Source organism: Micromesistius poutassou (genome assembly GCF_964030765.1).
Source record: "Micromesistius poutassou genome assembly, chromosome: 1".
Lineage (NCBI taxonomy): Eukaryota > Metazoa > Chordata > Actinopteri > Gadiformes > Gadidae > Micromesistius > Micromesistius poutassou.
In genome coordinates this window covers 11,909,576-11,934,360 of record NC_140271.1, presented here as the reverse complement: position 1 = coordinate 11,934,360, position 24,785 = coordinate 11,909,576, and the positions used below count along the sequence as shown (strand labels likewise).

At 43.6% G+C, this 24,785-nt stretch overlaps 3 protein-coding genes and 3 pseudogenes across 6 annotated transcripts; all 6 read right to left on the bottom strand.

The window, feature by feature from the left end:
- Positions 1 to 109: 109 nt before the first annotated feature.
- LOC311345950 (histone H2B 1/2 pseudogene) lies at positions 110 to 574 on the bottom strand (annotated as a pseudogene). Its single transcript has one exon. The product of its transcript is annotated as a histone H2B 1/2 pseudogene (transcript).
- A 474-nt stretch (positions 575 to 1,048) lies between these two features.
- On the bottom strand, positions 1,049 to 1,360 carry LOC311350442 (histone H4; the record flags this gene model as incomplete). Its single annotated transcript, XM_084470463.1, has 1 exon — positions 1,049 to 1,360. The coding sequence occupies one exon, from the start codon at positions 1,358 to 1,360 to the stop codon at positions 1,049 to 1,051; it is 312 nt and encodes a 103-aa protein (XP_084326589.1).
- Positions 1,361 to 19,769: 18,409 nt separating this feature from the next.
- Positions 19,770 to 20,153, bottom strand: LOC311384839 (histone H2A; the record flags this gene model as incomplete). The annotated part of the gene is made up of 1 exon (XM_084488690.1): positions 19,770 to 20,153. The coding sequence occupies one exon, from the start codon at positions 20,151 to 20,153 to the stop codon at positions 19,770 to 19,772; it is 384 nt and encodes a 127-aa protein (XP_084344816.1).
- Positions 20,154 to 20,956: 803 nt separating this feature from the next.
- Positions 20,957 to 21,445, bottom strand: LOC311363001 (histone H3.2). Its single transcript, XM_084482917.1, has one exon. The coding sequence runs from the start codon at positions 21,436 to 21,438 to the stop codon at positions 21,028 to 21,030; it is 411 nt and encodes a 136-aa protein (XP_084339043.1). The 5' UTR covers positions 21,439 to 21,445; the 3' UTR covers positions 20,957 to 21,027.
- Positions 21,446 to 22,152: 707 nt separating this feature from the next.
- LOC311363094 (histone H2B 1/2 pseudogene) lies at positions 22,153 to 22,532 on the bottom strand (annotated as a pseudogene). Its single transcript has one exon. The product of its transcript is annotated as a histone H2B 1/2 pseudogene (transcript).
- An 890-nt stretch (positions 22,533 to 23,422) lies between these two features.
- Positions 23,423 to 23,834, bottom strand: LOC311379732 (histone H2B 1/2 pseudogene; annotated as a pseudogene). Its single transcript has one exon. The product of its transcript is annotated as a histone H2B 1/2 pseudogene (transcript).
- Between the last annotated feature and the right edge of the window lie 951 nt (positions 23,835 to 24,785).

Genomic DNA, 24,785 nt, shown 5'->3' with positions numbered 1-24,785 from the left:
CTCTGAAAATATATTCCTCTATTTAGTGGGCATCCAGTCAAAATTGTATCGAGCCAGTTTAGGGTGAGCAATCACATTAAGAATAATGAGTGACCGTTGCGCTTTTCACAAGAAAAAGAGTTGCAAATAAGGGAACGCTCTTTTAGTGTAGTTGGGTGGTCCTAAAAAGGACCGTTTGTTTAAGATGAAGTGGTGTTTACTTGGAGCTGGTGTACTTGGTCACAGCCTTGGTGCCCTCAGACACGGCGTGCTTGGCCAGCTCACCGGGGAGCAGCAGGCGGACGGCGGTCTGAATCTCCCTGGAGGTGATGGTGGAGCGCTTGTTGTAGTGAGCCAGGCGAGAAGCCTCGCCGGCGATACGCTCAAAGATGTCGTTGACGAAGGAGTTCATGATTCCCATCGCCTTGGAGGAGATGCCGGTGTCGGGGTGGACCTGCTTCAGCACCTTGTACACGTAGATGGCATAGCTCTCCTTCCTGGTCTTTCTGCGCTTCTTTCCGCCCTTGGCTGCGGTCTTGGAGACGGCTTTCTTGGAACCCTTCTTGGGCGCGGGTTTGGCAACGTCAGACGGCATGTTGTTTGTCGATTGAAAAGACCGCGGTCGACAGCCGTATTTAAAGGAGGCGCATGCAAATCAACAAGGGGCAGTGCGTCTGTGCGATTGGCTAGAATATAGGACTCCTGAGTGTTGTCTGGACGACGAAGCAAATAATTAACCGCGCGCGGGCTTTCTTTATAATGTTTGTATTTATATTGCATATTTTGTATTCCCCCCCCTCAGGATTCAAAGTTCACCTCGTGTTTTGGGAGAATGACTAGGACATTGCGCCAGTTTTCTTTGTAGACTTTTCAATAACCGCGATAAAAGGAGAGATTAGGCGTTTTTGATCATTTACTACTCGGGTTCTGCGTAACATCTTTGTCACGTTGAGACTAGTCAATGATGCGAAAACCATACCAAGGTATGGTAGGTATGAAATAGGATAGGAACGCTTTTAGACGTAGTTTGGTGGCTCTTAAAAGAGCCTTTGCGTTTATAGAGACTGGTTTAACCGCCGAAGCCGTACAGGGTGCGTCCCTGCCTCTTCAGAGCATACACAACATCCATGGCGGTGACTGTCTTCCTCTTGGCGTGCTCGGTGTAGGTGACGGCATCACGAATCACGTTCTCCAGGAACACCTTGAGGACACCGCGGGTCTCCTCGTAGATAAGGCCGGAGATACGCTTCACACCGCCACGACGAGCCAGACGGCGGATGGCAGGCTTGGTGATTCCCTGGATGTTATCACGGAGCACCTTACGGTGACGCTTGGCGCCTCCTTTTCCGAGTCCCTTTCCTCCTTTGCCGCGTCCAGACATGCTAGAGACGCTTGTGTAGTTTAACACTCAATGTGTGTCATTAACAGTGCACTCTGACATTATAAAGGCTTCTTGAGGACCTGATCGAGATAGAGTTCCGCCCCTTCCGGTGGTCCCCATGGGACCTAGGAGATCGTAAAATATGAATGGGTTTCAATGGAGAGAAATAATGATAATTTTTCATGTCAAGAGTTTGACCGTTTATTATGCAATTGTTCAGTTAAAGGCTGTTAGAGAATACACAATGAAAAAGACTAAATGTATGTGACGTCACGCTCCCTGCGACTGGTGCGGACAAGACCGACAAACTCCCTATCAGCATAACTGAAACTCTCCACATGCCCCGAATTATAATGGTTTTCAGCGTGAGGCTCACATGTATTGTTCGTTTACTCTAATTCACATTCAAATAAATACTCCACACCTTAGCAAAATTCACATTAGTTGTGTCTGTGTTCAGCTTCTGTACTGGTTGTAAATTACCTCACAAGTGCCTCACAACTCATAAGTGCAATTATTACATGGCCTTAAACCACTATAACAGTTAATTTAAAAGACAATTCCACCAAAGAAAACAATAAGACAATGAACCACCTAGGGAATTTACAATAAACCACGATAGTGGCGTCACTAGGCTGTTTTATTCGGGGCTAAAGCCCCGGATATTATTTAATTAGCCCCGAATATAATTTTGGGTAAAAAAAAAAAAAATCAACTTTCCGACGGTCCTTGAACGCCCCTCGTTTACCGCACGACAACAGAGCAACAGGTGAGTCAGTACACTTCAGTAGTCGGAATCAGTAAAAACCGTAAAAAAAAAAAAAAAAAAACGTAGTAGTAGTAGTAAAAAAAGTTAATAAGAAATGAATGAAGAAAAACATGTAAAGAATACATGACTGTGTAACTCATTAAACAGTCATTAAATAGTTCACTTTTGCTGAATGTTGACTGTTGGTGTGTTTGTGAATGAGGCACTTTTGAGTTTGGGCAAAGGGAAGTTTGTGAAAATCTATACTTTTACTTTTGGTATTTATTGGTATATTTACTGGTAACCATGGAATACATTAATTAAATTCAGTCTAGAAGTGATGAAATTATTCTAGTCACTAATGGTAGTTAGTTATTTGTTGGATGTCCTGTGTGCTTTACACTAGAAAGAAACGTGGGAATTCCAGGGGCATCTCAAAATAAAGTAGCCTAGTCCTTCTAGAAAGAGAATAAACAGTTTAAAACCATAACCAGACTGTTTACCACCTCAAGTAAATTAACTTATCATATCCCCAGTCAGATCCATATATATATATATATATATATATATATATATATATATATATATATATATATAAATGTAAGATCTGTCTCACTTGTAGGCCTATTCATTTTACTCTGAAATAACTTAAATGGAACTTAAGATGTCTGGGGATAAGCAGCACAGCAGTCAGGTAGTTATTTAAAGCTATAATAAACTGTGTATTTCGTTTATTTAGGTAAAGCATGATGAATTGCATGCGCAATAGAGAATACAACTTTTTTTTATCCTTTTCCCTCTGGGCTGAGCCCCGGATGTTTCAGAAACCTAGAAACGCTCCTGAACCACGGCCTTAACTATAATGAATGATTTGTCTGCCTAACAGACAGACTAAACATTTAGCTATGAAACATAAACCCTTTTCTTATACTCTAATAAATATAACTAACTAATATCTTATCATCAATCTCTTAATCCTATGAAATATATTATTAAACATATACATCAGGTGTTCAGGGCCAAAATAAACTTAAATATAGTTTAATAAACTTTGGCGCGAAACAAACAAAGGAAGTTTTCAAAAGTTAATTAACTCAAAATTACGGACATCAAACTCAACCCAAAGTTTCTCGACCTTATTATAGAATGTTCAGATTTATGAATATAGTGATTGGTGTGATTTACACAATCTACAAACCTGAAAAACAGGTTGATATCAGTGGAAGGAACGAAGCAACAGATCTCTCATCTCTCATCGTCCTCCAAAATGGAGAAGGTAACGGCTGCGGCCTGCGGGAAGGCGGAGCTAGACGTCAAGCCACGCCTAGAAAGGTCCAGCCACGCCCACAATCATATTGAGCATACCTGTTCCGGTTGCGGTTGAGAAGAAGGAAGACTCCAGTCCATCATGTCGGTCAGTAAGCCTCATTCACATGTAATGAGGAGTTAAATACATTTTATTGCAGAGAATTGTTGTTATGAAGTTAAACTGTAGGTTAACGTTAGTGGTTAAAACATTTAACGTGCGTGTCTGTTAAATGCAATTAAATTTAACAATTTGTCTGTCTATTTCCCTTTTGTTATTAATGTTACCCTACTCAACAGGTTAACTATGTTACGCTTAAAGAAACGTTGGGTTATCGTTAATTAACGTTACTGTTAACCGAGCTGTAACGTCAAAGCTGTGTTCACACCAAACGCAAATTAAAATATGTCTGTTACTTAATTACAGCTATCTGTTGTGCTTGACTATGAACCAAGGGAGCACAATCACAGCTGACTTGCCCCGCATACTGGCTTGTTGGGTTTACTTGCTTCGCGTTTGGTGTGAACACACAGTAACGGTAACAAAGAAAACTCTGTTAAGAAGGATTAACGCTAATTGTGTTGATTTTATGAGCTGAATCGGCTGCCGTGGATTCCTATCCATTCCATATGATCGTTTTTTTAATGCTTAACTAGCACAATTGCTACATTTGCTTGCGTCATTATGCTAGCCATTTACTTTAAAGCTAACAAAAATGTTGTGTGTTGACCAAGTACTTGAAGACAAATTTATTCATATTCCATGGGCATCCATAAGGCAGTAATGATGGTCTCATGCAGTAGTAAAAGAAAAATAATTAATATGGATATACATAATTTAATAACTAATAATTGTAGACATTTAAAACTGACACAAGTAAACATTTAACATTACATTACAAGTAATAAAACCCAAGAGACAAAAAAATAGAACCTTACAGTGAGTATCTCTATGGGTAGAATACTGACCAGAGGACTTCTAGACACCAAGGGTTTCTTCAATGTGATAAATTATATAAAATAAAGGGAGGCCCTCTAACAACGACTTTTTTATTTACCGACAGGCTATGGAGGAAAGGGGAAAAGAGGGGAGCTGCGGGGCATCTACTCCGAGAACTCGCACGCTGGCTTCTGCTCTCACTTCTGCCAGCTCTGTGCAGGGGTTACACAATAAATGGGCCATGGGTTGGAGGGTGAACATTTATTTATTTTTATTTATAATTTTATTTGGTTGAAAAGTTTCCAGGATGCTGTGAATGTTGGTCCAAATAGTAGCTACAGAGGGGCAACTCCAAAATATATATGAAAATGCTTTGTGTCCATGTTTATGCCACATTTGGATTTGGATACACAACTAATACTTGTTAGTAGGATCAATTATCTATTGTTTTTTGTCTTCTCATGGAATTTGTTTACAGAATATATCAATAGATTTATCCTTTCATGATTCCTTTCAATTGCAGATACTCCACGAACCTGGGATTAATCCCAGGTTCGTGGAGTGCATGTAATATTGCATGCACACTATCACCTGGGTGTTTAACCTGTTTGGGTGGACAGGTTAAACAGTGGACGGATGGTCAGTGGGGAAGTGTAGAGTACAGGCGTATGTTGGAAAAGCCCTGATTGATTTGGGCGCGGCAGGACAGGGTGTCTCTGGAGGGGATGGTTGTGTTCGCTCTCTGCTGGATGTGGTCTGCTGGGCAGTCCTCAGGCAGAGCCCATCCATCCCGCCGGAGCCCATGGACTTGTTTCCCCTCTTGTGTGAGGTGAGGAAGTGGGGACTACAGTAGGAAACCCCCACCTACAGTCACTTGGTGGGAAAGACGCACGTTGTAACGATCTGCTAAAAATCAAGGGGATACACCGGGAATAAAAACGTATTTGTGGTGAACACGAAGAAGAAGCAGAACAGTAGCGACAATTAGTGTAAAGAATAAGGCATTTATTACCATAGCGTTCCTGGATGTAAACAGCTTTTGAAAAAAACAACAGGACTAAACCACACACACACACAACTAAACACACACCATCGCCTGGGTGTTTAACCTGTTTGGTTGTGTTTTTTAAATAAATTACTGTTCTTAAACCATTCATGGTGTGTCTCCCACATTTGTCATGGCTGAAGAGCGAGGTTATGACGGCAGCTGAAGACTTTTTCTTACCCTTGGTTAGTAAAAAGTATCTTAGTATCTAGTAGCATGTTAGTATCTTTAATCAACTAAACTACCTACTAAATAGGTATTCCTCATGGTTTGCCCTCTCAAAGGCTGAGTGGAAGTTCTCTCTCCAGGACGTCCACTTGAAGATGAAAAGGGGTCATTAGGAATAGGGAGAATATTCACATGAACACAGAGGAGACAGTGAGTTATAATTATTTATGTGTCCTTCATTTCCATGGGGGGGCGCCCTAGGATGATCATGTTTAATATACATGTTTCATTTCACGTCTTCTTCTAATTCTATGATTAGTGGGAATTAAGGGCGCCAGTGGGCGCCCCCAACACTATGGCAATCGCCGGCCCTGGATGTAGGCCTATATATATTACAAAATATAAACGCATTTGTCTTTTTTTGGCTGATCTAATTGAAGATTTTTAATTTTGTTTTATAGATGACAACATTTATGTACGTTAAAAAAAACGTTTGCAGGTCTCGTAAATGCAGCAAGTTTCGTCCTGAATGAAGCACGATAAAGGTACTGAATGTGGGCGTGGCTGGACCTTCCAATCCGGATGTGGGCGTGGCTATACCTTTATGGGCATGGCTTGACGTCTAGCTCCGCCTTCCCGCAGGCCGCAGCGTGTTCACACCAAAAGACACACGTTTCGCCTGTTTGCGCGAACAGGCGAATGTTGCTGCGCAACAAATCATAATCTGTCGCTGTGCAGTTATGTGTGCAGTTATGTCAGGCGAACTTGTCGCGCAGCGAATTTTGTTTTATTATTATTATTATTTGTTTGTGCTTTATGCCAATTCATTCTCATCAACCATGGCCGAGATAACCACCATTGCGTGTCTCTACCTGTTGTGGAAGAGGGAGAGACGTCGGAATGCCCGTCGTTTATGGGTTAATAATATAATCCGGAGGCGCACACCGCTTTGTGCCGTGATATTATATATATATGTTTATATCATATAGATATTTATATATTATATATATAATATCATATAATATGATATATAGATAGAGCTCCGGGAGTCGCAAACGGCAACAATCACTTTCTCCTCCAAGCTGCGGTACACTGCGGAGTGCAGGGAACGGTTGGCCCAGCCGGTTGAACGCTGATTGGCTGTTTTACGTTACTTCACCCACGTTACCCACAGGGAGTGAACGCTGATTGGCTGTCTCAAGCGAATGCCGCTGTGACATTTTTTAATTGTAATATTCCCTAGCGATACATTTTTACTGTAATACTCTCACTTAGCCATATCCAGTAGCACCAAGCATAGTTTAGAGGTAATTTCCCCTCCTAATCGCCTGAGGGCAGCACTGAACACAATTGATAAAGTTATAAAACATTTACACTAGGGGCAGCAACGGACACACACAGGAAGTGAGAAAACCCAAAGAAGAACACCTGGGATACATAAACTCAGACTCCGCCTTTGGAAGACAGAATCTCTCAGCAGCGTATCCTGGATGCTAAGCTCTGAGACGCTCCGCGCGTGTTATTTACCATTCCTCTCCTTTTGTTTCATAGACGATAGACAATAGACCAAAAACCTCAACCAAATAAAGTGAGTTAAAAGCGATCCTGTCTCGGCGGCCTTTCCTGGACCAAAATCCACAACAATTTGGTGACCCCGACGTGATTTATCCAAGGAAAGGCGGACCTGGGCTGACCGAGCCGATCGAACACGAGGATCTGATCTTCCCTGCCACGGGCCCAATAAAATAAGGTAAGCAGAACCTATTGTCGCAAAGACTAATTCTGCATAGATTAGTTATAGGAACTTTAGGTGGCAGAGGTAATCAGTATTCGTTTTCGTGAAAGCTCCGTTATTCCGGTCCATAGTCATTACAGTTAAGCCGAAGTAAAGATGAACGATCGCTGATAACTCCGATTGGGAATTAATTATAAACAATGATTTAGTCGCCATTATAAGACTAAACCGAGGAAACAAAGGGCCAGAATTGTATATATGTTTGTCTAAATGTGATACCCGACGGGGTTTTAGAGGTGATCTGTATAAAGGATTTGTTAAGTTTTCGACGTGTCCGCGTTTTGACCGGGACGCAGTAGCCTACTGATGAGCTAAATTGTTATCCAAGTTGTATTGAACAGTTCGTTGAGACCCCGAAGCTGGAAAGAGTGTTCAGAGCATTGTCGAGTCGGCAATACCGTGGTGTTATTAGGCCCAGAAGACTAGAATGGGAGTCCACACGTGGTGGTGTCTCTAGGTCCCATGAAACAAAGACAATCTGTATGGAATACAGTTCTCGTCGTGTCGGTGGCCATGTTAACGCATTTTTTAATGGCGATTATGGTCGACCACATGGTGAAAGCCTTGTTTAAGCATTGGGGGATGAGAGACATTGTCCTAAAGATTGCCTATCACTTCAAAGGGCATCACCATCTGGTTAACAAAGAGAACACCCCCCCCCCCCCTTCTCTCCCTCTCGACCCCCCCCTCTCCAGTTCGACCCCTCCCTCCCCATACGACCCCCCCCCCTCTCCAGTTCGACCCCTCCCTCCCCATACGACCCCCCCCCCTCTCCAGTTCGACCCCTCCCTCCCCATACGACCCCCCCTCCTCTCTCCAGCTCGACACCTCCCTACCCCTACAATCACCCCAACTCTCTCTCTCTCTCTCCCTCTATCCCCCCAACTCTCTCTCTCTCTCTCCCTCTCTCCCCCCCCCTCTCTCTCCCTCTCTCTCTCTCCCTCTCTCCCCCCCCCTCTCTCTCTCTCCCTCTCTCCCCCCCCTCTCTCTCTCTCCCTCTCTCTCCCTCTCTCTCCCCCCCCTTCTCTCCCTCCTCTGTCTGTCTGTCTGTCTGTCTGTCTGTCTGTCTGTCTGTCTGTCTGTCTGTCTGTCTGTCTCTCGCATTCTGAGCATGGCAAATGCGCATGGCTCAATCAGTGAATGTTCCCTTCATTATTGTGTTCTTGCTTGAGAACCGTTGGCTGGGCCTTCAGCTGGCTGGATGTCTTACCGGGCTGAAAGGGCTGCATGACCAGGGTGTCACAAGAAGGCCAACTCGGGGAACCATCTACCTATCCCCCCAACTCTCTCTCTCTCTCTCCCTCTATCCCCCCAACTCTCTCTCTCTCTCTCTCCCTCTCTCCCCCCCCCTCTCTCTCCCTCTCTCTCTCTCCCTCTCTCCCCCCCCCCTCTCTCTCTCTCCCTCTCTCCCCCCCCTCTCTCTCTCTCCCTCTCTCTCCCTCTCTCTCCCCCCCCTTCTCTCCCTCCTCTGTCTGTCTGTCTGTCTGTCTGTCTGTCTGTCTGTCTGTCTGTCTGTCTGTCTCTCGCATTCTGAGCATGGCAAATGCGCATGGCTCAATCAGTGAATGTTCCCTTCATTATTGTGTTCTTGCTTGAGAACCGTTGGCTGGGCCTTCAGCTGGCTGGATGTCTTACCGGGCTGAAAGGGCTGCATGACCAGGGTGTCACAAGAAGGCCAACTCGGGGAACCATCTACCTATCCCCCCAACTCTCTCTCTCTCTCTCCCTCTTCCCCCCCCCCCCTCTCTCTCTCTCTCTCTCTCTCTCTCTCTCTCTCTCTCTCTCTCTCTTCCCCCCCCCCCTCTCTCTCTCTATCCCTCCCCCAACACCCTCACCCTCTCAGTAACTGTATCACATACTATCTCTCACACACACAGACTATCTCACACATATACGTACAGGCTTAAACACACTAACAGAAACACTCTGTCTCACACACACACCCACACAAACTGTCACACACACTCAGTGTGTTTTTACTACTAAATAATTATATTTCTTTTTACCACATTATGTACATAGGATGTAAGAGGTATTCATGCATTGGAGACCTTCGTTATATGTGAAGCCGTAAGTCTGGTTGTCACACTGAGTCCGACTGCTGAAGTGTACTGACTCACGTGTTGCTTGTTGTCGTGCGGTGAACGGGGGGCGTTCAAGGACCGTCGGAAAGTTGATTTGTTTTTGTTTTAGAAAACAGCCTAGTGACGCCACTGCCACACACTGCATCCACACAATACACAGCTGCACAGTGCTCCGACATCTTGTGTCGGATCTGCTTCTACATTGGTCAGCGCACATGTTACGACGGCACATGACGCGGCCGCAAGCCGGCGCGAGGTCCCGTTCATCACTGCGCGCAGTTTTAATTATATTTATTTTTACCACATTATGTACATAGGATGTAAGAGGTACTCATGCATTGGAGACCTTCGTTATATGTGAAGCCGTAGAATTGATTTACGATGGATTGATTGATTTGTGTTTTTTGTGGATTTACCCCATTATGTACATACGACAGAATAGGTCTACTTGCATTTATCCACATGTAGTGGAGACCTCCGTTATTATTGAACCATGAAGAAATTTATGGAGGATGAAACTGTATGAAACTGGATCCCTACTGTCAAAGATACCTTCATTATATGTGGAAGCCGTAGAATTGAGTTATGGTGGATTTATTAATGTTCGATGTATTTGTTTTTGAACTGGACATTTTTTAAATGATCTATGTTATTAAAGTTGTGATAAGAAGTTGGCTGGAACCCAGAGGGCCTGAGAGGATTGCTCGGGGGTTGTTCAGTAAGATGATGTGATCAGTGTGATGTTTGTTCACAGATAGACAAACAGACAAACCGACTAGAGGTTGAGAATATTGTATCGATTAGATGTTGACCAACGGAAAACTAGATAAATATAATAATAATATTTTTGTAATGGTATAGATAGATAAGGGACTTGAATAACTAGGAAACTGTTTTGGAAATAATAATGAACAGGTTTGATACTCATGTAACTATAAGAACGTAAAGATGAAACCAGGTTTTACTTTATTAGAATAAGTCATATGCACGTTTGATGTGGTATGCAGAAGGTAGAAGTGTGGCAAAGGATAGACAATATTAAATACAAACAATATGTAGCATAAATAAAGATCAGGTCATCCGATTTAGATAGTTGGGTTAAAAAAGAGACAATTGAATAGAATGATAGAGCATTAATTGTGATTATGAATAACGGTCAAAGCAAAATATTCGTCTACTATTGAAGATGCAAATCTTAATAATGCAAATCTTAATATTGTAATTTTTTTTCATGAGCAAACAATAAGGTGAAATAAAGCTGCAAACAGCATTTTACGGTGCCAAACCTGAGCCGACAAATAAACGATCAAACCATTTTTTGCATTTTTGGACTGTTGCAATAGCGCCAACTTTAGACTGATTTAGATACAATTTGGACAGTTTCATCTTGACCCATGTACCTTTGACTATCCCAGGTTTGATGGTGATTGGGTTAAGTTAACCCTGACTTTTGACGTTAAATTTTGACAATTTTTGAGGATTTTGAGCCTCTAGCAGCCATGTTGTTTTGCCAATCACTTTCATTTCACTTAGCTGGAACTTTGGGCCCAACAGCCACGAAGTTGGTCCCACTCAAAGCAAACATTGTGTCTATGAGCTGTGTTGTTTTTTGTGACAGGCCACACCCATTTCGATGCCACGCCGTATTTGTAAATATGTTGACTTTATCTTGTTCAGAATTTGACTTTTGCATTGGAGTCAAGATCATAGGAGTCCAACTTGATGTTGATATGAGCATTTAACTATTTTTGTGTTTTAAACCACGCCTCTTTTAGAAGTCAATGGCTCATGGGTGCTTTAAACTTTATTGTACAGACTCATGCGGCAAATCTAGGAACCGCAAGTCATAAGTTCTTGAGGCATATTTGTCCAGCCTGAGGATATGCACGTGTGAACAAAGTTTCATGAGTGTAGGTCAAACCGGCTACGAAATATGCTTGTGCAAAGTTTGCATTTTTGGGCAGTTAGTATAACGCCACCTTTGGGCCAATCAGTGTAATATTTGCTCTCTGTTAATCTTGGGTCAACCTCTACAGGTCTAGTAAATTTCATAAAAAGCGTGCGAGCGGTTTAGACTGTGTAATGCAAACGGGGCGGAATAATAATAATAAAACTAACAATTACAATAGGTTCCTCGCACTTTGTGCTTGGCACCTAATAAACGTCCATGCTAATAATCGCCCACCCTACTGCCCAGAAGAACACTTTTCGTTCTCCCTGATTGTCTGTGTAAATATTTGCTCTGTACACCTAAGATCCATCATGCACACTAACAGTGATACTTAGCTATTAAACCAGCATTTTTACCCATGTCCCTGTCTCTTCTAAGAGATAGGAAGAGACAGAGACACCGTTAAATATTATAGTCAGAGTAAACATTTTCAAAATCAGCTACTAACCCATTGGTGTTTATTTTTGGATTGTGTTATTTTTTGTAATGTACATATTAGTTTGCAACTGTTTCTATTTTTTGTGGGAAATTTGAGTCCCCTCTCTTTTTTTTTCCTATTCGGCAAGTGGTTCCCCTAAGAGGGTTAAAATCCGCCATGACGGTGTTGAATTTAGACGTGTAGGAATCTGGAATAACCAGAAAAGATTATTGAAAACCTGAAATCGGTCAGTTCGACTTATATGGTTCGAACTTGTAAATATGTGTTTAGTTATGATGAATATTATTTTTTGTGGTGTACGATTGTCCATGTGTTGTAAACCTGAAATCGGTCAGTTCGACTTATATGGTTCGAACTTGTAAATATGTGTTTAGTTATGATGAATATTATTTTTTGTGGTGTACGATTGTCCATGTGTTGTAAACCTGAAATCGGTCAGTTCGACTTATATGGTTCGAACTTGTAAATATGTGTTTAGTTATGATGAACATTATTTTTTGTGGTGTACGATTGTCCATGTGTTTTTGTTTTTAAGATTGTTGTTTTTAAGATTTTTTAAGATTGTTTTTAAGATTTTGTCTCCCACTAAGAAGTGGGACAAGGGTACTTCTGGGGGTTATCGATTTACGACCCCAGGTGCGGCCAAAAATGTTTAGTCAGAAAAAAGAGACACGCAGAGAAACAAAGGTAGTAAATCAGAGGAGAAAAACTTTAGAAGATCACAGAAGGTGAGGAAAGCACCAAATGGTGTTTCAGGTGTAAACTCTTTTCTAGTAAAGGGACACCATGATCAATACGTCCCATGGTAATCGCAGAATTTAGGGGTTATTATCTAGACTCCATAACGTGAACAATTAGCATATAAAGTTGTCCATAGCACACACACCGCTCGTCCACAGAAGTCCAGGGGTCAACCAGCGCTGGGGACTCTTAGAGTTCAGGGAAAATCCTCTCTCACCAATCTGAGCAGAAGGACCCGCCCCAAAAGGACTCGGGGACGGCGGAGTTAATGCACAGTTCAACATATCACAAATATCATTGATATCACATTAAAAAAAAAAAAAAAAAAAAAGGGTAATAGGAAAAGTCACACTGGAAAGGATAATTGAATAAAAATGGGTATGACAATTATGAGACTGAAATACATATAATAAAAAGTAAATCTAAAACTGTACAAGTAGAATTACTTGTCAATTAAATCAATTAAAATCTAGAATCATGGTCGAGTAACTGCTATCTGTTAGGAAGTGATCCTACATGCTATGTTCTCAATTTCAATTATCATTTAATGCTCATGGAGTTAACTTGGAGTTAACCATGAGCAAGGAGGGAAGTAGTGAGACTAATCAAACTTTTGACTCAATTGAATTGTGTAGAACAATACCACTAACACTAATGAGTTCTCACATGCAAGCTAACAGAATGACTCATCTAACCTCGCATGAAATATTTACTGGTTGATCCATGCCTTCAACTTCATTTCAAGGATCCCATAAGGGACTTCCGTTAAAGCAATTATATAGAATTAAGAACAATATGTTTGACGACTAACTGCTGTACATGAGTTTGTATTCCAACAAGAGAAAAGCAGAACCTCAAAGCCAGACGAGAACCCACCAAGGGGAGTGGAGCCGGGTGACCAGATCTACCTAAGGGTTTTCAAGAACAAACCCAGGAGAGAAAGACCATACAAAGTCATCAGAGCAACGCCAACAGCCATCCAGGTGGAAGGAAGCACCACATGGACCCAATAGACCCGGAGAATACAACGGAAGAGAATCAGCCGTGGCGACCCGTTCCGCCTGTTGCTGAGGGGTTGACACTGTAACCGTGGAGCCTTCCCTTCTGGAAGGTTAGACGCAGAGGTGTAGAAGAACGACCCCAAGAGGCATAGAGGCACAGGCGCCACACACAGACGATGGCTGATACCACCTCCGCCCAATGCACAAGCTCTCTCTCTCTCTCTCTCTCTCTCTCTCTCTCTCTCTCTCTCTCTCTCTCTCTCTCTCTCTCTCTCTCACAGTCACCAGACTCACTCTCTCTCTCTCTCTCTCTCACAGTCACCAGACTCACTCTCTCTCTCTCTCTCTCACAGTCACCAGACTCACTCTCTCTCTCTCTCTCTCACAGTCACCAGACTCACTCTCTCTCTCTCTCTCTCACAGTCACCAGACTCACTCTCTCTCTCTCTCTCTCTCACAGTCACCAGACTCACTCTCTCTCTCTCTCTCTCACAGTCACCAGACTCACTCTCTCTCTCTCTCTCTCTCACAGTCACCAGACTCACTCTCTCTCTCTCTCTCTCTCACAGTCACCAGACTCACTCTCTCTCTCTCTCTCTCACAGTCACCAGACTCACACTCTCTCTCTCTCTCTCACAGTCACCAGACTCACTCTCTCTCTCTCTCTCTCTCTCTCTCTCTCTCTCTCTCTCTCACAGTCACCAGACTCACACACTCCCTCTCTCTCACAGTCACCAGACTCACACACTCCCTCTCTCTCACACACAGTCACCAGGCTCACACACAGCCTCTCTCTCACACACAGTCACCAGGCTCACACACAGTCTCTCTCTCACACACAGTCACCAGGCTCACACACAGTCTCTCTCTCTCCCTCCCCCCTCACACACAGTCACCAGACTCACACACAGTCTCTCTCTCTCCCTCCCCCCTCACACACAGTCACCAGACTCACACACAGTCTCTCTCTCTCTCTCTCTCTCTCTCCCCTCACACACAGTCACCAGACTCACACACAGTCTCTCTCTCTCTCTCTCTCTCAGTCACCAGACTCACACACAGTCTCTCTCTCTCACACACACACACACACCAGACTCACACACAGTCTCTCTCTCTCACACACACACCAGACTCACACACAGTCTCTCTCTCTCTCTCTCTCACACAGGCTCCCTCTCTCTCACATACAGGCTCCCTCTCTCTCTCACACAGGCTCTCTCTCTCTCACACAGGCTCCCTCTCTCTCACACAGGCTCCCTCTCTCTCACATACAGGCTCCCTCTCTCACACACACAGGCTCCCTCTCTCACACACACAGTCTCACACACAGTCACCAGCCTCACACAGTCTCTCTCTCTCACATACAGGCTCCCTCTCACACAGTCACCAGCCTCACACAGTCATTGTCACACACACAAAAGACGATGACTGATACCACCTCCAGATGCATGGGATCCGTCCGGACCCCAATGCACAAAGATGCAACAATAACGGAAGTAACCAGGTTGGCATACTTGTTACGGAATAACAACAATATTTTAACTTGATTTGCCATTTAAAGGACTGCAGACAAAGTGAAGACTCATTCTACAAGGCTGAGAAATATCTGTGTATATCAACTGAGCCTACAATATACTACCGCGGCCCCAGTGCCTTCAAGGTATGAAAGCAGACGTCATGGTTCACACATCCTGGGTACAAGGAGGGATACTATCCCTGTGCAAGCAGATAAATGGGAAGTAGAAACAGGGGGACATAATGTAAATATACGGTTAAAATGGTTGAATTACACGGCACAAGCTCGACTGTATGATCTGCGCTGAAGGACGACCCACTCTAACCACAGCTCCCGCTAGGATTACCCCGTTTAACTCAAAAGAAGGGTTTGCATGCTTACTAGAACTGTTTGTAGACGGCCACATCACTGGGTGTATGACTAATGTAAAAGGCTTATTAGACATTATGTATCCTGAGACCCTAATTAGGGCTATACCCCCCCAGCTTCGAAGTTAATCTTACTCCTGGCTACCATTGCATCCAAGGTAATGGCATAGGTAAGAAAGTGGGGTCCCTTCCTCCTGAAGTATGTAACACCACTAGAGTGATAGATCTGTTATCTAATATGACTCATGCTCATAGTGACATATGGTGGTTCTGCGGAGGACATATCATCAGAGGGTTCTCCCCATAAATTTCTCAAGGACATGCACTGTAATTCAACTTGCCTATGCCTATCTATATTTTACCAGATAGCAAACATGTGATGAATCTCAAGATATGGAAGAATAGAGACTTCCCAAATTTTATTCGCCAGAAACTAACACTGAAACCAGTCTCAGGAAGTTTAGATAAAAATATTTACATAGACTCCATAGGTGTGCCCCGAGGCGTCCCCGACGAACATAAAGCTCGCAATCAAGTAATAGCAGGATTTGAATCTGTTTTTGTTTGGTGGGCCACCATTAATAAAAATGTTGATTGGATAAACTATATATATTATAACCAACAGCGGTTTGTCAACCATACCACCGAGGTGATTAGGGGAATATCAGAACAATTAGATGCTACCTCTCGTATGGCCTATCAAAACCAGTTAGCATTGGACATGTGGACGGCTGAGCAAGGAGGGGTGTGCCAGATGATAGGAACAGCATGTTGTACTTATATCCCCAATAACGCAGCTCCAGATGGGTCAGTGTCCAGAGCGCTGGCAGGCCAACAGGCCCTCAGATTAGAGTGGGCGGAGAACTCGGGCATCACTAACCCTATCACCGGGTGGATGGAGAACATACTTGGTAAATGGATGAGTCCAATTCACTCAGTCTTCATGATGGGAATAGTAACAATAACCGTGTTAGTTGTTATTTGTTGTTGTTGCATTCCTTGCATACAAGGACTACTGAATAGGTTGATCACCACAGCAGTGAGTGCTTCAAGACTGCCAGATGTCTTACAGGCTTATGTAGGAATCGAACCTACTCCGGAGACAATGAGTGAACAGCAACCCGAAGGGCCCGATGTGATCAGATTAAATTACATAGAATAGTCCCCGGTTCCCAGAAGTTATGTGCATGTATCTAAGAGAAGCAATATACCTGGTTTACTTGAATGAGGAAACATTGAACAAACCCATGAGAGTCATGTTTACTATTACAAAATGTTGTTTAGATTTAAATGTAAAATGTCCAAAACTCTACATACATAAAGCTCACTGAGCCATTCAAACCTATGCATACTCGAAGGAAAATTTAAAATTGTGTTACTTTTTATGTTCAGTAGATTTTCATACATGCTGAAAAAATTGTGTTACTTTTTGTTATGTTCAGTAGATTTTCCATACTTACTGAAAAAAAAAAAAAAATTTTGTTTGTTTTGTTTTGTTTTTGTTATATTCGGTAAATTTTCAATGCATACTGAAAGGGTATAAATTCTGTGTTATGACAAACAAGTGAATTTAAAAAAAAAGGGTTTAACCATTTACCTATGCTGCTCAATTTTTTGTAATGTTGAAAGTATGTGAATTTAATTTTGTTTTATGCCTAGAAGTGTTTTGACAAAGTTTCCATTGATGAATACATATGTGCCTTTATGATTATGCCTTTATGACCATATGACGTACTGATTGTATTGTGTAGTGTTGATTATGTTGATTGTTCCATGGTAACCAACCCATGGGTGTGTACATATTTTCTCTTTTGCTTTTTACTCTTGTTTTTTATATATGCTGTTGGTAATATTAGTGGTTTGTAGAATGGTCATCTGAGATGACCAAGGAGGGAATTGTGACATTTTTTAATTGTAATATTCCCTAGCGATACATTTTTACTGTAATACTCTCACTTAGCCATATCCAGTAGCACCAAGCATAGTTTAGAGGTAATTTCCCCTCCTAATCGCCTGAGGGCAGCACTGAACACAATTGATAAAGTTATAAAACATTTACACTAGGGGCAGCAACGGACACACACAGGAAGTGAGAAAACCCAAAGAAGAACACCTGGGATACATAAACTCAGACTCCGCCTTTGGAAGACAGAATCTCTCAGCAGCGTATCCTGGATGCTAAGCTCTGAGACGCTCCGCGCGTGTTATTTACCATTCCTCTCCTTTTGTTTCATAGACGATAGACAATAGACCAAAAACCTCAACCAAATAAAGTGAGTTAAAAGCGATCCTGTCTCGGCGGCCTTTCCTGGACCAAAATCCACAACACCGCGGAAAAGTTAAAATATTTCAACTTCAGCGAATTTGTCGCGCTGCAAATCCTCGTGAACGCGCTCGCCGTTCACGTGGAAAAATGTCGCGCCGTCAATCAAATCTTGTCACGGGTTTCGGCGACAACAAATTTTGCCCGATTCGCGTCTCTACGTTCACTTTGCATTGAAACGTGTCGCGGGGCGAAGTGCGGTGTGAACACACTGTGGCCGTGTCCCAATTCAGGGGCTGCATCCTTCGAAGGACGCATTTGAAGACCGCATACGTCACAGCGGCGCGTCAAGTGCGGTCCCATTTCGAAGGGTCCTTCGAATGCGGCCGAGATATGCAGCCTTCGTTTCCCGGATTTGAAGGACCCACCGGGTGGATCCTTCACGGCCAAACGTATCCCAAGATTCATTGCGCGTTGGATTCTTTTTCAGAAATGGCGCGGAGAGCGGCAGCGGCAGCTGCAGCGACTACATATTTAATGACAATACATGTAAAAACTTTTTTTTAATATAAAAGTAAGGTTGGGACCATTTTAAATATGTAACTTTGTTGTCAAAGTTCAATGACATTAACGCTAGACATATAACGTTAAACTAATTAACGCTAAGCCAACGTCCTCTCTTCCTCTTCACCCGGCAGTGAATCTTCTCCCACTCCTCCAATAAAAGATAAAACATAACAAATAAAATTATGATTTCTGGCTCCATATTTCTCCTCCGCTGTCCGGTTTGAACCGCAGCTGTCAGGGTTGCTAGGAGACAGGAGCGGCGCGTGGTCACGCGAGGTAAAGGACGTTAACGGCTGGTTACGCAATCCGGAAATGCTCCGTAGGCTAGACCGTCCCATTCCACAACGCTCGTTCGGCCTTCGATGCAGCCTTCGCGGTCTTCGAAGGCTGCATCCTTCCAAGGATGCGTCCTTGGAAGGATGCAGCCTCTGAATTGGGACACGGCCACAGTAGTACTTGCCAAAATCCGTCTGGCGACGAAGCGGAAGTGCCCCTCAACCATCGGAGTCCGGCTACCACGCAAACAATTTAGTTCCGCCCTTCCGTTTCTAATGCTATCACAACAATATTAGACCGTAATAATTGTGATAAATAATGTGACAAAGTGATAAATAAAACTCAAATGTTAATGACATTAGGTTTTACCTACTGAAATAGTGGTCTGATTTGAGTGTACCACACTTTCTACAAAGAAAACATATCTCCTAAACGCGGTTCAGTTCAGGATTTTCTGGTACATTCAAGCTTATATTAGCATATCCTTTTGTTTGATCCACAATGAATCAACAATTTCATATGCCATATTGATCCAATAAATACGTGGCAAAGCTTAACCCCATAGCCCTTCGTTTCAGAAACAGAAGAGCATCGGCAAGTGTGAGCTCATTGTGGCAACTGAAATTATGAAAGACATCATTTTTAGCACTTGCAAAAATGTGTCTACATTTTCTCTTAAGCATGAAACTCTTGGTCAAGCCCCAGGGACCATGGTCGTTATTTTAGGCCACTGTTGAAAAAGGAGGTTTGAAACTTCAGATTAATCATTTGTCACTAGTTTTAATGCGGCATGTAGCATTTTTTTTTCCTAACTACCCTAGTTAGGAAAAAAAAAAAAGAAAAAAAAAAAAGGCACGACCAGTGGGGAGGAGACCCCGGGGAAGACCCAGGACTAGGTGGAGAGATTATATCTCAACACTGGCCTGGGAACGCCTCGGGATCCCCCCGTCAGAGCTGGTCAATGTGGCCCGGGAAAGGGAAGTCTGGGGCCCCCTGCTTGAGCTGCTGCCCCCGCGACCCGACCCCGGATAAGCGGACGACGATGAGGAACTACCCTATTAAACACGTGTACATACGTTAGATGTGAATACTTAAATTAGTCATGCTACATTAATATTTCAATAGATATTCTGAAAGGAAGAGATCTTAGTGGATTTGAGTGGCTCTTAAAAGAGCCTTTTGGTTGTAGATTGGTTTTCAGTTTACTTCTTGGCGGGCTTCTCAGTCTTCTTGGGAAGAAGTACAGCCTGGATGTTGGGCAGCACACCACCCTGAGCGATGGTCACTCCGCCGAGGAGTTTGTTGAGCTCCTCATCGTTACGCACAGCCAGCTGCAGATGGCGGGGGATGATGCGGGTCTTCTTGTTGTCGCGGGCAGCATTGCCGGCCAACTCGAGGATCTCAGCGGTCAGATACTCAAGCACGGCCGCCAGGTAAACCGGAGCTCCGGCTCCGACGCGATGAGCATAGTTGCCTTTGCGGAGAAGTCTGTGGACACGGCCAACGGGGAACTGAAGCCCAGCACGGGAGGAGCGGGTCTTGGCCTTCGCCCTCGCTTTTCCACCGGTCTTTCCTCTTCCAGACATGTTGAGCAAGGTATGAAGTCAAACGATGCAGTAACCAGAATATGGGGCCAACTGGTTAATATTCCCAACCAAGTCTTTGCTCATTGGCCAGCACACATGTTATAAAACGGACCAATCATGTACCACCAGTGCTCTTCACGTCCGATAGGTGGCAGTATTTTCCCATAAGCTAAAATGTGCCCATGTATTACTCAAGGGAGGTAGAGAAATACCCCTATTCAGTGCAGTTAGCATTTAGATGCCTATTTAGGCACATTTTAAAATCAATATGTTATCGGGATATATACATCATGAAATGTATACATTGAAGTAGTTCATACTGTGCTTCTGTAGCACATTGATATGGTTCCACTTACCATGCTAACTTGATACAGCCCTGGGACTTCGCGCTTTCTGCCACTGCACTTTGGGCGGTAATCTTCCCAGTTTGATTTTACAACCTCATGGTATAAGATGGAAGAGTTTCAAGCAAGTGTTACCAATATAATGTGCTGCCTGTTCATCAGTAGCTAATATTTATTTTATAACTACCTTAAAGACTGCGGACTTCACCATTTTAACCTACAAGGTATTTTGTTAATGGGAATGTATATTGTAAATATTTTCTGTTTTACAACTTAATGCGACTTACTGCGTTCCTTGAACCTTTTACCAGCAAAGAAACGTAGTGCCAACCGCAAACATATAACACTTAACACTTCCTGCTAGGGATATATGATTTTACTGTCGAAATTTCGTATTTACAACAATTTAGACTGATACACATATTGTATTGGTACTTATGTTATCTATATGCCTTTGAGGATAAGGTAGTTCTTTAAAGCATGTGGGTGGCTCTTAAAAGAGCCTTTTTTTACTGTAACGTTAAACCAAATTATGCGCGCTCTCCGCGGATACGGCGGGCTAGCTGGATGTCCTTGGGCATGATGGTGACCCTCTTGGCGTGGATGGCGCACAAGTTGGTGTCCTCGAACAGGCCGACCAGGTAAGCCTCGCTGGCCTCCTGAAGAGCCATAACAGCGGAGCTCTGGAAGCGGAGGTCGGTCTTGAAGTCCTGGGCGATCTCCCTCACCAGGCGCTGGAAGGGTAGCTTGCGGATCAGCAGCTCAGTGGATTTCTGATAACGACGGATCTCTCTCAGCGCTACTGTCCCGGGCCTGTAACGATGGGGCTTCTTCACGCCACCGGTGGCCGGAGCGCTCTTACGAGCGGCCTTGGTAGCGAGCTGCTTCCTTGGCGCTTTGCCACCGGTGGATTTACGAGCGGTCTGCTTTGTCCTGGCCATTTCAACTGAGTTTTTCAAGTCAGAATAATGACTAGGAAGAGTCTGCCAGAATTTATACCAGGCCGAGAACCGCTAAACAGTGATTGGTCCTTGTAGAAACGCCGTGATAGGCCGTGTATAGTGCTGAATTCCGGCCCTCGCAATGGTGCCCGCCCCTTTCTTTCCTGTTTACTATCTCCCGTGTGTAGCCAGAATATATACGTTTGCATTTAGGGCATTTCGCCACTTTATCCAAAGCGAATTACACTACATTTTTCAGAAGATCAGCATGCAAGGCCTCTCACTCATTAACTGAGTAGACCATCACCGCATAAAATGTTTAAATCTACGTTCAGTTGACATCTTTGGCAATACCATATTATCTGCTTGCCTCAATGAAAAACGTTTAGGCAGTTGGGAGAATAGGTCTCGAGACATTAACGTCTTAAATACCGGGTCAATATTGATTTGTGATCATAAGATGCAGAGAATCTCTATTAAAAAAATGCATTATTGCAGCTCCTACCAGATAATGCATATGATTCCCTTGTTTATGGAAATGACGCAATCCTCTTCCTTTTCAGATAGTCGTAACAAAGCTTGTTAATATTTGCTTTTGAAGTTGTTTGGCTAGCACTTAAGATAGCCTCATGTTATGGTTCAAATAAGGAAACGCTCTTGTAGTGTAGGTGGGTGGTCCTTAAAAGGACCGTTTGTTTGAGATCAAGCAGAAGAGTCTACTTGGAGCTAGTGTACTTGGTCACAGCCTTGGTGCCCTCAGACACGGCGTGCTTGGCCAGCTCACCGGGGAGCAGCAGGCGGACGGCGGTCTGGATCTCCCTGGAGGTGATGGTGGAGCGCTTGTTGTAGTGAGCCAGGCGAGAAGCCTCGCCGGCGATACGCTCAAAGATGTCGTTGACGAAGGAGTTCATGATTCCCATCGCCTTGGAGGAGATGCCGGTGTCGGGGTGGACCTGCTTCAGCACCTTGTACACGTAGATGGCGTAGCTCTCCTTCCTGGTCTTTCTGCGCTTCTTTCCGCCCTTGGCTGCGGTCTTGGAAACGGCTTTCTTGGAGCCCTTCTTAGGAGCGGGTTTGGCAACGTCAGACGGCATGGTGTTTGTCGATGAAAGAGACAGTGTTCGACTGCCGTATTTATAGGAGGCGCATGCAAATCAACAAGGGGCAGTGCATCTGTGCGATTGGCTAGAAAACAAGACTCTTGGTTGTTTCGTCTTGATGACGTCACAGTTGGCGAAGCAAATATTTTTAACCGCGCGCGGGCTTTTTTGAATTCAGCGATTGTATACTCTTTTTGTTAGTTATAGACCTCATAAGCCTCGGAGGCGGGACTTATTCTTCAGAGGTCTATTGGTGGTTTACATTCATAGTTGCTCATTAAGGTAATTATATTTGCTTTAATAATATGAATAACAGCAAGCGCTACCTGCCTTGTTGACATATTTGACGTGACCTTAGCTAAAAACCCGGTCTGCTTTGAATGAATTAATTATTGAGTTCGTAACACTGCGATTGCATTGGGTTCACAAGACCACACCATCAGAATGATATTTTTATTATTAGAAAAACAAGGAGCAGGGAAAGGCTATCCAACCTCAGGGGTCTTCAGGAAGTCTTCATGTTCCGTTTAATTAATCCATTCATAATTTGTACATATGTAAGCTTTTACAAAGCCATTAGTTTAAAATAAACGGGAGACATGTCATTGTGGGGGGTGAGAGAGAGCGTGACGCCTCTAAAATACCTGCACTTCGAAAAAAAAAAAAAGGAACGGCCTTGTGTAGGCTTTTTATTCCCTAGCCACTTGCTTTGCAATGAAACCCTACCCGTGATAGTTTTAGATAGTGAAAGTCTAAAGCCCGTCGTGTTATAAAGCTTGCTTTAAATGTAGTCAATTCCCCAAAAATATTGCTTGAAATAGGGACAGCGTCTGCGTAGTTTAAGGTAAAGCTCTTTGTGTCGTATTTGAGTGGTCCTTAAAAGGACCGTTGTTTGAGATCAAGCAGAAGAGTCTACTTGGAGCTGGTGTACTTGGTCACAGCCTTGGTGCCCTCAGACACGGCGTGCTTGGCCAGCTCACCGGGGAGCAGCAGGCGGACGGCGGTCTGGATCTCCCTGGAGGTGATGGTGGAGCGTTTGTTGTAGTGAGCAAGGCGAGAAGCCTCGCCGGCGATACGCTCAAAGATGTCGTTGACGAAGGAGTTCATGATTCCCATCGCCTTGGAGGAAATGCCGGTGTCGGGGTGGACCTGCTTCAGCACCTTGTACACGTAGATGGCATAGCTCTCCTTCCTGGTCTTTCTGCGCTTCTTTCCGCCCTTGGCTGCGGTCTTAGAGACGGCTTTCTTGGAGCCCTTCTTGGGAGCGGGTTTGGCAACGTCAGCAGGCATGATGTCTGTCGAATGACAAGACCGCGTTCGACTGCCATATTTATAGGAGCATGCAAATTAACAAGGGGCAGTCCATGTGTGCGATTGGCTACAATGCAAGACTCCTGAGTACCTACTATTCGTTAAGCTACATTTCCGTTGTAGTAGAGTAGTCAGTATCCGACTAGAAACTTTCATATATATATAAATCGACTGGTTTAATAGTACCATCAATTACATATGGAAGCTACTCAAATCATTAATACATACATATGACATTTCTCCTTAACAATCGACATGGATCCCATCCTCGAGAAAAAAAAACATCAGTTAAACCATTAATGTATTAATTCATTGATTCTGGCACGCTGTTCCGTCTCGATGACGTCACAGTTGACGAGCAACAAATTATCCGCGCGCGGTCTTTTTTGAATTCAACGATTGTATCCTCTTTTTATTGTAACAGGGGAAGGGTGAGACTCGCTGAGTGTATGGGAGAAAATGACTGAGGTTTAAAGGAACTATGAGAAACATCTTGTCCTCATGTTTGAAACCAGTGTGGTAAAAGGCTGAGTTAACAAAGGGCTCTGTTCCAAGGGAATTCCATGTGTACACCTCATGATAGCCCTCTGCTAGGAGCCCCTTATCTCATGTTTAGATCAGAGCAGCCCTAGGGTGACAGTGACCACTGAAGCAGTTATTCTTCTGTAGTCAAATACCTCAGTCTATTGCTTTCACTTAGATATCAAGGTTAAGTATAAAGTAGGTACGTATATAAGGCATTGTTCAAATTCAAGCTAAAAGTTAAACAATATTATTAAAATATTATCTGGCCCATTTGAAGGACAGGTCAACAAATGCCTACATGGTGACTCCGCTGACAGTATAATCTCAGGGTGATGTGAGCCAGACATCCCTTTCAGGGGCCAGTTTATCTGGCCCCTCTTGCTCACGTCACCGTGAGACGGGGAGAAGATG

Coding starts and splice junctions, on each gene's coding strand:
- LOC311363001 (XM_084482917.1), bottom strand. CDS start 21,438: ATGGCCAGGACAAAGCAGACCGCTCGTAAATCCACCGGTGGCAAAGCG.